This window comes from Gorilla gorilla, chromosome 7 (genome assembly GCF_029281585.2).
Source record: "Gorilla gorilla gorilla isolate KB3781 chromosome 7, NHGRI_mGorGor1-v2.1_pri, whole genome shotgun sequence".
NCBI classification, from domain to species: Eukaryota; Metazoa; Chordata; class Mammalia; order Primates; family Hominidae; genus Gorilla; species Gorilla gorilla.
Genome location: NC_073231.2, coordinates 122632596 through 122646178, shown reverse-complemented (window position 1 = coordinate 122646178; position 13583 = coordinate 122632596). Strand labels below are relative to the sequence as shown.

Genomic DNA, 13583 nt, shown 5'->3' with positions numbered 1-13583 from the left:
CAAACATGTGCTAGTCTTCTAGACTTCAATGACTTTCCTTTCATGCCCTGCTCTTTCTGAATGCAGAAAACTAAGTAAGTCCCAGTATGAATGCTATTACTTCCGACAGCTAAACTGCACCATGTTCATGTTGCTCAGCACATAAAAGATTTGTTTGCTAATTCAATTTTGGAGATCAAAATATTTCATCACATAGGGATTATCATTTTCATATAAAGTTAAACAAAATATCATTGTAAAATAGTTGGGCAAAATGACGAGCGTCTGGAAGATTTATCTTTTCAGCATTTAGTACCTGTGGGGAACCTGTGACACTTTGGCAGCTGAAGAGAACAGATGGCACCTTTCTGACTGCATGAGGTGGTGGACAGTGAGCATTAGTAAGCTGGCAGAGATCCACTTGAGATTAATTCATAGGAGAAAAAGAAATAAAATATTAGCACCCAAATAGCTTGTCAGTAAATTTTGTTTTTTTCCCCCTTTTAAGGAAACTGGAAACAATTGGATATATTTGCTTTTCTTCTTTACCTACCACTAAATACACCTAAAGTGCAGAGGTATATTTTGTTCAATCCACTTGGTTTCTTGACTAATTCATGAATAAGAATGTATTGTATGCCTACTGTGTGTACAACACTTTTTAAACAGCTTTATTGATAAATAATTTACCTAATACACAAATTCACCCATTTAAAGTATACCAATTCAATGGCTGTTAATATATTCACGTTGTTGGGCATCAATCATAACATTTGACTTTAGAATTTTTTCACTACCCTCCCATAAAATCCCTATACCCCCCCTCTTCATCACCATCTCCCCTAGCCCAAGGAATCCACTAATCTACTTTCTGTCTTATGTATTTACCTATTCTGGACATTTCATATAAATGGAATCATACTATATATGATCCTTCATGACTGGTTTCTTTCAGCATATTTTCGAGGTTCATTCATCTTGTAATGTGTAGCATTTCCTTTTCTGCTAAATAATATTCCATTGTACCACCTTTTGTTTATCCACTCATCAGTTGATGGACATTTGAGTTGTTTCCATTTTGGAGTATCATCAATAATGCTGCTGTGAATTTTCATGTACATGTATCTGTTTTAATTTTTCTTGGGTATATGTCTACAGGTAAAATTGCTGGATAATGTGGTAATTCTATGTTTAACTACTTGCAAAACTGCCAGACTGTTTTCCAAACCAGTTGTATCATTTTACATTCCCACCAGCAATATATGAGGAGTTCAATGTCTCCACATCCTCTCTAGCAGTTATTTTCTGTTTGATTATAACCATCCTACTAGGTATGAAATGGCATTTCATAGTGGTTTTATTTGCATTTCCCTGATGGCTAGTGATGTTGAAAATCTTTTCCTCTGCTTATTAGCCATTTGTATATTCCTTTGGAGAAACGTTTATTCATATCCCATGCCCATTTTTTTAATTGGGTTGTTTTTAAACTTTTATGTTGATATAATATTGGGTGTTTTAAATTATTGACTTGTAGTTTCTCTATATTCTAGATACAAGTTTTTTGTTTTTGTTTTTTTGAGACGAAGTTTCACTCTTGTTGCCCAGGCTGGAGTGCAATGGCGTGATCTCGGCTCTCTGCAACCTCTGCCTCCCAGGTTCAAGCGATTCTTCTGCCCCAGCCTCCCAAGTAGCTGGGATTACAGGCAAGCACTAACACGCCCAGCTAATTTTTTGTATTTTTAGTAGAGACAGGGTTTCTCCATGTGGTCAGGCTGATCTCGAACTCCTGACCTCAGGTGATCCACCCACCTCGGCCTTCCAAAGTGCTGGGATTACAGGCGTGAGCCACCATGCCTGGCCAAGTTTTTTAATCAAATATGTTAGCTGCAAAAATTTTCTTCCATTCTGGAGGTTGTCTTTTCAACTTCCCAAGTTTAAAGATAAACTTAGTGCTTAGATATGATTTTTTTCTGATACCTCCTTGCCTGTCTTGGTAATAGGACCTTATATTTTTGCTTTAGTAGACTATGCCTTATTCAATCTCAGTCTATCTAATTTAGGTAGAGGTGATCTCTTCCTCTAGCTCCAGAATGGACACAAGAAGCAAGGCTGGCCAAGCAAAATTATTGTAGTCCATCAGGGTCTAGTTAAGAGAAAAAACACAGCAGTAATGTAAACAGAGAACATTTAATATAAACACATATTAATTAGGTATAAAGTTATTAACCAGATAACTAAATAGCTAAAAAGTGAACTCAGGATTCTGGAGGTAGTAACTGGAGGAAGCAGTTTCTGTCCCTAAGTCAAGGGGGACAAAAGGAAAGGGTTAGAATTCTTAAAATTTAAAAGCTTGAAAAAGGATCCCTATGGAGCTGAAACCTCTGAGAAGCTAGGCTTTAATCCACAGGTGCTGATGTCTCTCAGCTTAGAGGCAGGGCCAAGTACCCAGACAAATCTCAGAAGAGTGGGCTCCAGCCAACTAGTGCTGGTATCTGGTTCTCTGATGGGAGGGAGGTGGGTTGAAGCAATATAGCAGGTTCTGCAAATGTTGCAAACTTGATCTGAAGCCTACTTGGATGAGAAATTGCTGCTGCTAGAAGGGAAGAAATGATATTCACAAAAGCTACAAGCAGTAATCACAGGAAGCAACAGGAGGAATTCAGTCTTTTCCTCCCCCACTAACCTTCCAGATCCTGCCTCTAGAGCCCATTATTGGCAGAACCCAACAAAAAGTACCTCTCACTGGAAAATTGTACGTTGCAGAGTTCCAGCTCCAGCATCACAATGTAGAATACAGAAAGGTGAGCTTGGAACTGGCCCAACCCACCCCTTTGCCTACACTGCATCCATATGCACCCTTCTATACATATATTTAAACTTTCTATACATATATTTATATTTTTCTATACATATATTTAAACTTTCATACAACAATTAACAATGTTTCCTTCTTTTTTTTTAGGAGATGGGGACTCACTCTGTTGTCCAGGTTAGAGTGTAGTGGTGTCATCATAGCTCACTATAGCCTCCAACTCCTGGTTTCAAGAGAAACTCCTGCCTCAGCCTCCTGACTAGCTAGGACTACAGGTGCACGCTACAGTGCCTGGCTAATTAAAAAAAAAAAATGTAGAGACAGGGTTTTTGCCATGTTACCCAGGCTGGTCTCAAACTCCTGGCCTCAAGCGATCTTCCTGCCTCAGCCTCCCAAAGTGCTAGGATTACAGGAGAGAGCCACTGCACCTGGCCCTCCCTCTTTCACCTAAGATGGTGCAACTATTTTTCATACAAATAAATCATTGTAGTGGGCCAGTGTGATGTTGTGTAGAATGTCAAGATAATCAAGATCTCTTCAGACTATATTATGGCTGAGAGCCTATGAGCCAACATATGCATGACGCAAGACTGTGAAGGTGTACTATTAACCTTGTCAAGAAAAAACAAAGTTCTTTTCATTTATTTATTTATGTAATTTTTCGAGACAGTCTCACTCTTGTCACCCAGGCTGGAGTGCAATGGCATGATCTCAGCTCACTGCAACCTCTGCCTCCTGGGTTCAAGCGATTCTCCTGCCTCAGCCTCCTCAGTAGCTGGGATTACAGGTTCCCACCACCACGCCAAGCTAACTTTTGTATTTTTAGTAGAGACCGGGTTTCCCTATGTTGGCCAGGCTGGTCTTGATCTCCTGACCTCATGATCCACCCGCCTCAGCCTCCCAAAGTGCTGGGATTACAGGCGTGAGCTACTGCAGTCAGCCAAAAAACAAAGTTCTTTTAGTGGTCCTAGCACATTGATAAAGAGCAGGGTATGGGGAAGGGGCCAGGTGGGGTGGGGGTGGGGGGGCGGTGCACATTTTTGTATCAGGTGTGAAGAGCTGTATTCATTGTTCCAGTGAAGACATTACATCTGAAAAAACTGCTGGAAATAAATCTTGCCTGATTAACATTAAAATAATCCACAGTCATTGGTTTTAAGATCATCTACCTTCTGCAGAGGCCCAATAGGTGCATTAAATGGAGATGTAATAGGAATAAACACTTCTACCTCATTCTATCATTTGATGATAGTAGTGTTAATAATCTCTGCAATTCCCCCAATGATGTCCTATCTTTTGGTTTATTATACGGCAGAAAAGAGAAATTCCAACAGCTTCTACTTGACCCTTCCTATCCTAACGACCCTTAGTCCATAAATGAGAGCTAATATGGGGACATGACCGGTTACCAAGTATGTCTTTAATGACTGTACTTTCTGAACTGGAAATAAACAGGATGGGCTCAAGTACCTACTGAGCTCACCAGACTCAAATTTGACCTATAACTCAATTTTTCTGTCACTTCACCACCATAAACTTCTACTCTAAATGGTGGTCCAGTAGCATTTTGAGACCCTAGCAACTAGCAACAATTCAGAATCAGAAATATTCCCAAAGGTCTGAGTATTTCTATTCCCCAATTCACAGTCCCTCTAGAAAGTGGCCACAGGTCCCTTTGGGAAAGGGGACTTGAAGCACTGCTACAAGTATATACTGTAATTTTTATATACTGGATTCTTTCTCAAGAGAACCCAGCCTCCCCTTAAATTAAGGGGTTCTGGCCCTTGAACTGTTTTAGTCTGGAAATTGGATGAGTCATGACTCTCCCTTCTGGTAGACCTGACCTTATTTCATTTACTTTTTTGTTTGTTTGTTGAGACAGGGTCTTGCTCTGTCGCCCAGGCTGTAGTGCAGTGACGTGATCAAGACTCACTGCAATGTCAACCTCCCGGGCTCAAGTGATCCTCCCACCTCACCCTTCCATGTAGTTAGGACCACAGGCACATGCCACCACACCTGGCAATTTTTCGATTATTTGTAGAGATGACATCTCCCTATGTTGCCAAGGCTGGTCTCAAACTCCTGTGCTCAAGTGATCCTACTACCTTGGCCTACCAAAATGTTGGGATTACAGACATAAGCCACCACACTTGGCCTTCATTTTCATTCATTCAACAAATATGTATTGACATATTCTACTCAGTACAAATTCGTGTATTATACATTCTATGTTCTTATATGGAATATATATTTTTATAGAATACATTAAATGGAATATATAGAATATATCCTTATATGGAATATATAGAATATATCCTTATATGGAATATATAGAATATATCCTTATATGGAATATATAGACTATATTCCTGTATGGAATATAGGTATGGGGATAGTATTCGCAAAAAAAAAAAAAAAAAAAAACAAAAAACAAAAACTGAAGTACAAGGAGATGAGACTTTTGTTAAAATATCTTTTAATTTTACTGGCAAAATACACCAATGACTAATATATTCCCGTATGGAATATATTCTTATTGGAATATATTCTTATATAGAATATATAGACTATGTATATATACATATGTGTATACACGTATATACATATATATATCTTGGAGATATAAAACTAATTGGGAATAATGTCATATATAGAGAGAGATAGTAAGCAAACATTTTTAAAAACATTTTAAAGACTCCAAACTATTCATTTCTATCCACCTATAAAAAACTAGCAATTAAACCTGTCAAATCACAGCCATCTTGCTTTACGCAGATTCAGAAACATGAGACCCTTTTACCTTTGAAACTCTAGTTTCAAAGCTGTTCTAAAGTGACTTGGTTTTAATTTATATACTTGCAGGGATGAGAAGTAGCTGTAGGGCCACAAAAATGTAAAGAATAAAGTATCGTGCCCATACACAACTGCAAACACTTATTTTTAAGTGTTCGTAAAAGATAGTGGTCTTCAGAAACACCCCTTTTCAGACTGGCAAACTTTCAGAGTTCAAAAGTGCATGTATTACACTTTTATCCCCAACAAAGCTAGTAGCTACCCTCTAAAGCAGAGGTTAACATTTTCTTTTTCCAAACCACAGAATGGATTATGATCCCATGTGCGTACTCCCATGGTTCCCTTCCCCAAGTTGTATGAAAAAATAAAGCAAATAATTATGAGGTTTTAGGGGTAGTGGTATAGGGATAGTATTCACACACAAAAAAACTGAAGTACAAGGATATGAGACTTTTGTTAAAATATCTTTTAAAGTAATTTTACTGGCAAAATACATAAATGATTAACCAGTTTTAAAATAGTAAACATATTTATTTTTTTTTGAGACGGGGTTTCACTCTCTCACCAGGCTGGAGTGCAGTGGCATGATCTTGGATCATTGCAACCTCCGCCTCCTGGGTTCAAGCGATTCTCCTGCCTCAGCCTCCTAAGTAGCTGGGACTACAGACGCACACCACCACACTCAGCTAATTTTTGTATTTTTAGTACAGACAGGGTTTCACCATGTTGGCCAGGATGGTCTTGATCTCTTAATTTTATGATCTGCCAGCCTCAGCCTCCCAAAGTGCTGGGATTACAGGTGTGAGCCACCATGCCCTGCCAAAATATTAAACTTACTAATACATTGTAATTTTTAGTACTTCTATAATTACTGCTTCATAAAAAAGTGGATTTTTCCAGCTCTCCAGTTCAGATGCTATTAACAGGTAATCAGACAGCACTGATTAAGTAGAAATAGATTAAGAGTAATACCTAAATTTAATGTATTTTAGCATATTGAAATGAGTATCATCAGTGTATATTTCATTTATCACTTTGTCTACACTTTATTAGGTGGCCTTAATACTTGTCATTGACAAATGTTAACTTTCCTCACAAAACCTACAGTATTCACTTTTTTCCGGTATTTTTGCCTTCCTTATTAAAAATGTTTCTACCATCAAGAATTTAAAACAGAATCATGACATTGCAATCCAAACACTACCTTGGCTTGCCAGATTAGTCTACGTGTCACTCCTTGGTGTAAAGCTATAATTCCAATTTCCAGCAAAGAAGTATCTCTGAATTCAAATGAGAATGACATTTCTATGGGAATAAATGTGAACTGTCTCACATTTAACCATTAAGAATTTACTCATACGTCATCATGATAACCTAATGTTAGACTGAGAATCACTGCTCTAGGGTGGCTCCAGAAGCTGTCAGTCAGGAACTACTGATACGATTTCACTTGTCCAATAATTTTATACTTCCATCTTGTAGTACAAAAACATTTTAATTTTGGCCTGATAAATGACTAAAACAATTGCTGGGGGAATTGAGAGAGACACGTTTCATTATTCAATTCCTAACTGAATTGACCCTCATTGATCCTCAGACTAATTTAGACACTTTTCAATAACATTCACAGTCAATCTCAAAGAGAATATTATTTTTGAATTCTTGCTATTGAAGTTAACATTTACATCTAAAAGAAAATCATCATCCTTATTGGACAAGTAGAACTCAAACAAACAAACAAAAAACTCTAGTCATAATAATGAAAATACTGAGTTTCTGATGTACAAAGAGTAAAATATTCATATACTGGAAAAATGGTGCAGTATAAATGGGCAAAATTTCACTTTCTAGTAGGAAGTCAATAAATAATTGATGTATCAAAAAGTAGCGGTATAATCACACAATTTGGAAATATAAATTCTTCAACTACTAGAATTGAAAGAGGAAGTTTCTTCTGTCAATGTGAAAGAGGGACTGCCTCTTTTTTTGTCACAAGCCTTTTAGAACTGTAAGATTTTTTAAAACTGTTTGCATATAATGTTTGAAGGTGGGAATGGGACCAGAGAGGCGACAATTTTACCTGGAGAAACCACCTCCCGAAACCATTTAGTAAGTAAAGTGAATATCATCACACCTAAACCCATTCACTGTTTTTATTTTTTTTTCTTGAGACATGTTCTCACTCTGTTGCCCAGGCTGGAGTGAAGTGACGCGAACTCGGCTCACTGCAATCTCTGCCTCCCAGGTTCAAGCGATTCTCATGCCTCAGCCTCCTGAGTAGCTGGAATTACAACTGCACCATCGTGCCCAGCTAATTTTTGTATTTTAGTAGAGATGGGGTTTTGCCATGCTGGCTAGACTGGTCACTGTTTTTATTTTATAATTAATTTTAGCTAAAGCATATGGGTTCATTTACAAAAATAAGTTTGGTCTTTTATTATAAATACTTCTAGTTGTAAAAAATTCATTTTCACATTTGAATGTCCTTGAAAGTATCCAAAGGATTCATTCTCCTTCTGCATTCTGCTTCTCAGAAAGTACTTTTGAGTTAGATCTGTTCCGAATTCTTTTTCTTTTTCTTTTCTTTTCAGAAGCAGATGATTGTGTGTCCGGTGCCTTTTTCTTTTTCTTCAAACAGCTAAGAGGATTGGGACCACTTATTTTCTTGCGCTTTTTTCTTCTACTCTGTTCAGTGTTTTTCACTAAACCCTGTTCCTCTTTGAGATGTTTGATACTTTCTTTTTCATGCACTGAGACAAGCTGACCTGACTCCACTGCTTTTACAAAGGCAATTGTTTTGGGAGAAGGTTTGTCCAAAACCATAGTGTTCTGAATAATAAACATGAGAGGAACTCCAGGCTTCTTTTTTACTTTCACAGACAAATTCTGATCCTATTTAAAAGAAAACAGAATTATTTAGTTCAAATGTCAATTAAGGTACCTTAAATAGGTTTTCAAGAACTGTATTAAAAATAAAAGAGATCACAGATTTTATTTTTCAAATGAGTAAGCCTCACTTATTCATTTGAGTAATGGGGGTATATTTTATGATAAAGGAAGAAAAACATAAAAACTGAGCACAGTGTTAGTAGCAGCTGTGTGAACCGGATTTATCGATATTCTAGAGCCACAAATTACAAACTAATGCAAAGGTAAATATGTTAGGTGGGTTTCTCCTGTTTCCACTCTAAGATATTCTTTGGAAAGGGTCAAGAATGCTTAAAGAGGTTAAAGGAAAAGAAACTGGGTAGTAATTAGCTACTCAGATTCTAAATTCAGCTCTGCCTCTGTGTAATTTTATAATTCTGATAATCAAATCTGTATGTATGTGAACTTAATATCACCCCCAAAAGTCTCTCTTCTCCTGCCTTCAAGAAGATGGGAATATTTTTCTTCAAAAGCCTGAAATATTTCATACTGTTGGTACAGTCTTAAGCAGTATGAACCATGACTTTGAGAAACAGTACGAAATACAGGAACATGAAAAAAGTTAACAGAATACAGGAACTTTGCTCTACTTATCTTCCCTTCAAGAACCCTACAACAAATCATCACATCTCATGTCAACAATTTCTTGTTTTAAAAAAAGAAACTTCTGCCAGTGTCCAGCATGATGGCAAACACCTGTAATCCCAGGTACTCAGGAGCTGAGGTGGAAGGATCACTTTAGCCTAGGGGTTCGAGACCAGCCTAGGCAACATAGTGAGACCCTCAAGTCTCAAGAAACAAACAAAAAAAGCAAAACAAAGGAATCATTAAAAAAAACAAAACCCAACCTTCCACTACTAAAAAGAATATCAACATGCTTAAAGTTTTCCTCAAATTCTCAAATGACAATTGCTTTTACTGACTGCAAGTTAACTTAGAAGCCTGTGTTTTTAAAAGTCTAATCATTCTAACTTTTTTCTGATTATAAATAGCTCCATATGAAGTATAAATAGAAATGGTGAAAATTGCCTGTGGTTTTAAAAGTAGTATCACCTGTGTTGCCACAAAATAATGATGAGGATTTCCCTCTTCAACCATGGAAAGCAGACATTCTGATCCGCTCACTGCATTCTTGAAATGAGGACAATTTCGAACTTGGCATTTTTGTGCAATCAGTTTTGCCCCATATAAGTCCTTTCCCAATGTTTCTAGCTCTTTTAACACACATCTGAAAAGAAAAATTATAGCAGATACATTTCACTTGTTTACATAAAGTGTAAAAAACAATAGTCGATTTTTTCTTAAAATAAAACTATGCTGTTACAATCTAAATTTGTCATCTGGTAACCATTTACTTTAAAAGATCACTTGAAAAATGCATTTACCAAGTAGGAAGAACAACAGTTAAAATTTACTGAGCACTTATTATGTTCCATGTAGCATGCAAATTGCTCTTTACATAAATTCTTGATTAATCTCAAAGTAACCCTATGAAGTTAGGTCGCTTACCTTGAAATTATCCTTATTTTAGAGCACCCCATTCTGAGATTTCAAGTAACAGGCCAAAGTTCAAGTAACTAGTAAGTGGTACCGAGTCTTGCAGTTTGACAACAGCTCCCTTGTCCCAACCATAGCGTAATAAGCTTCTGCTTCAAGTACAAATTGGTATACTTTCAAAATATTTTCAATTCAGAACAGTAAAACTTCTCACATCATCAAGTTGTTTTTAAAAAAACATTTAGTCATAAGAGTTCCTCGACCCTAGCCAGCATTTGCCAGATTCTTTCTTGCTTCATCTCCTTTATCATCTTTCTGTTTCAAGAAGATTTTGCTTGCTTTAGTCACTAGAGTTGACCTCTATTTTGAGTACTGCCAGCCTGTGGATATCCTGCCATCAACTCTTCAAATTCACCATGTCTAAGATCAAACCACTTTCCTGTATCCAAATTTATCCTCCAAGACTTGCTATCTCTTTGAAATTACTATTTTCCCAGACACCCTAGATAGAAATCAGAAATCACGTTTGACCTTCCTGCCCTTCTTCACCCATACTCCTATGCCATCAGCTGCTCAACCTATCTATCTCAGTAACGTAGCGTTTCTTTGGAGAACCCTTGGGTTCCTGCCTTTCCTCTCCCAGGTTTAGGCTCCCCTTACTTCTTGACTAAACAACCACAAAACAGATTCATGCCTTTGCTCTCTTGTTTCTCCAATTTACCCTTCACATCACTGCAGTTATCTTTTCTAAAATAAAACCCAGGCCTGATAACATTCTGCTGTTCTACTTCATCAATTAACTCCACACATCTTCAAACCTGAATATCAGTAAACTCTGTAGAGACCTACTAGTGGCCAAGAAATATATTCCACTGAAAAACGAATGATTTCTTAAAAACATAAATTGCAAAATTTAAAGGGAGGGGAAACTGTTAAAATTTTTAAAAACTGCCTGGCATGGTGGCTCATGCCTGTAATCCCCATGCTTTGGGGGGCCGAGGTGGGTGGATCACCTGCGGTCAGGAGTTCAAGACGAGCCTGGTCAACGTGGTTAAACCTTGTCTCTGCTAAAAAATACAAAAATTAGTAGGACGTGGTGTCACACATCTGTAATCTCAGCTACTTGGGAGGCTGATGTAGGGAAATCACTTGAACCCGGGAGGCGGAGGCTGCAGTGAGCCATGATCGCACCACTGCACTCCAGCCTGGGCAATAAAGTGAGACTTCATCTCAAAAATAAATTTTTTTAAAAAACTTAAGTGACATATAAATCAAATGTAATATATGTATTTAGTTTGAATCCTGATTTTTAAAAGCCTTCTTTATCTTTTCAAGATACATGCCAAAGAAGTGATAAATAATATGCTCCAAAGCAACCCATCAGTAGGGAGAGGTGAGGGATTCAACAAGATTGGCCATGTTAGTAACTGCAAAAGCTGGAGAGAGGTTTCATTATATTATTCTACCTTTGAGTTGTCTGAAAAATTCCAGAGTTAAAATAAATTTGTTAGAAAAATTGCTGTAGAATATAATTTTATGTGGTACTTCTCAACCTTTTTAATATCATAGCACTATATTTAAAATGTTAATATTTCTATGGCACACAGGAGTATATGGACAAATTGCTTGTAGACAAAAGCAATCAATTCAGGAGCAAAGACTACTGAAGGATTTGTTAGACAGCCCTAAAGACTAAGGGGATCAAAACTTTGGGGGTATCTGTAACCCAGCCGAGACCCTGCTTGAGAAATTCTGAACAAATACAGATAGCTGTTCATTAAGTAATGGTATGTGAGGAAAAGGAGACTATTAACACAGTATACACAGAAAAAGCCCATACTTTGTTATGGCTGTAGTTAGAGATGGGGGTTTCCTATGTTGCTCAGGCTCACCTCAAACTCCTAGACTCAGGCAACCCTCCTGTCTCAGCCTCCTGTGTAGCTAGGATTACAAGTGTGAGCCACCTTGCCTGGCTTAAAAGTCCATTCTCGTGCTTGTGTGAGTGTGTATAAAGAACTGGATGGATGACACTGCACATGTTAACAGTGATTATTCGTGAGTAGTGGTATTATGAGTCATTTTAATTTTCTTTTTTTGCTTTTTTAAAAGTAAATATTCTACAATGAAAAAACTACTAAATTTCTTAATAGTTCTTCATGGCCTAGCCTCAATTTGCCTTCTTCCTAGTTTCACTCCCAAATATATTCTGTGCTGCAACCTCTTTCCCAGGCATTTCATAACTCCATTTCGTGTGAAGAGGTCTCCACAACAAGAAGTGTCATTCTTTTCTGTCATTCAAAATAGTTCTCCCTCTCAGAATTGAACAAGTGAATGGGCTCAAATGTTATCTGAAATCTGTCACAACTCTCTCCTCTCTCCTCTTCATCCCGACAAGCTTCCATCCTAAGTGTTCCCACATTTCAATGAAGTGGGGAAACATCAGACCTAGAGTGAAAACACACACTGCAGACTGACTTATGCACTTTACAGGCCATGAGGGAGCAGTGTGTGGCATATAGGAGGTACTTAATAAAGCGAGTTGAATAAACAAATGTCCTTGGGCAGATTCCTTAATCTCAAGTACTGACTTTTTGCCCTGGACATCAAAGATGGTAACTCATAGGTTCACTGTGAGGCTTGCAGAGTTTTGGTTTAAACTAAGAAAAGCTATGCAAATGACAGCAACCATTTGAAGACGGGTACACTTTGGATACCGAAAAATGCTCTAGTACACTATACTCGTTTGAGCTTACAGCAATCTTCTAGGCAGTTATCATCTTTATTTTACAAATGAGGAATCCGAGGCTCAGAGAGGCTAAATAACTTCACCGAAATCACAGAGCTGGTAGAACTGGGATCAAGATTCGAAGTCAGATCTCTCTGCTATAATGTGCTCTCATTCTCCAGGCTAACGACACGTGATATTCACAGGGCACTGTCCAATCTGCCTCTATTATAGGTATTCGCCTGACCACCTTCACCTCTCCATTTAACTGTCAACTCCACGTGGGCGGGGCGTTTTGCACGTCCTGAGCTCGCAATGAAGGTCTGTGAGCAACGGCCTCGCCTCTACAACACCCGACGGACCCTCTGTGCCTCCTCCCCAGCCCCCCGGGCCCACCTTGTGGTGCACAGCTGGGTCTCTCCCATGAGGTAGCGGGGCAGCTGCTCCCGCAGCTGGATGCGGCCCCGCAGCGCCGCCTGACAGAAGGTGCCGTCCAGCAGGATCTGGTACGGCTCGCGGACTCCGAAGTTGTTGCGGAAGAAGCCAAGATGCTTCTTGGCATGTTTCTGCCTTGTGATCTTCATGCCTGGCTTACCGGGACCGAGGCCACCGGACCAGGAAGCATGAGTAAACGCCTCACACACGCCCCAGTACCCTCAATGCCAGTTTCACCCGGAAATGAAGCGCCTTTGGCCACGGAAGCAAACGCCTCTGTCTTCCGGGCCTGCCCATTGGCCTACGTCATGTCCAGACTAGCGCGCGCTTCCACCGCAGTGCCCGCGCTTAAAGGGGCGGTCCCTTAGGGCGGAACTTGTGCGTACGCTGGAAAACCGCTGGGGTGCGCGATTC

The 13583-nt window shown here is 38.7% G+C and overlaps 1 protein-coding gene across 1 annotated transcript; it reads right to left on the bottom strand.

Annotated features, from left to right (window-relative positions):
- Positions 1-5250: 5250 nt before the first annotated feature.
- Positions 5251-13527, bottom strand: UTP23 (UTP23 small subunit processome component). Its single transcript, XM_004047458.4, has 3 exons — positions 13131-13527; positions 9566-9740; positions 5251-8476 (listed from the first exon to the last, which is right to left on the bottom strand). Exons 1-3 carry the CDS (start codon positions 13316-13318, stop codon positions 8090-8092), a joined length of 750 nt encoding a protein of 249 aa, XP_004047506.2. The 5' UTR covers positions 13319-13527; the 3' UTR covers positions 5251-8089.
- Positions 13528-13583: the final 56 nt, after the last annotated feature.

Coding starts and splice junctions, on each gene's coding strand:
- UTP23 (XM_004047458.4), bottom strand. CDS start 13,318: ATGAAGATCACAAGGCAGAAACATGCCAAGAAGCATCTTGGCTTCTTC. Junction 9,741..13,130: donor ACCCAGCTGTGCACCACAAG/GTGGGCCCGGGG, acceptor TTTTCTTTTCAG/ATGTGTGTTAAAAGAGCTAG. Junction 8,477..9,565: donor ATTATTTTGTGGCAACACAG/GTGATACTACTT, acceptor TCTTTTAAATAG/GATCAGAATTTGTCTGTGAA.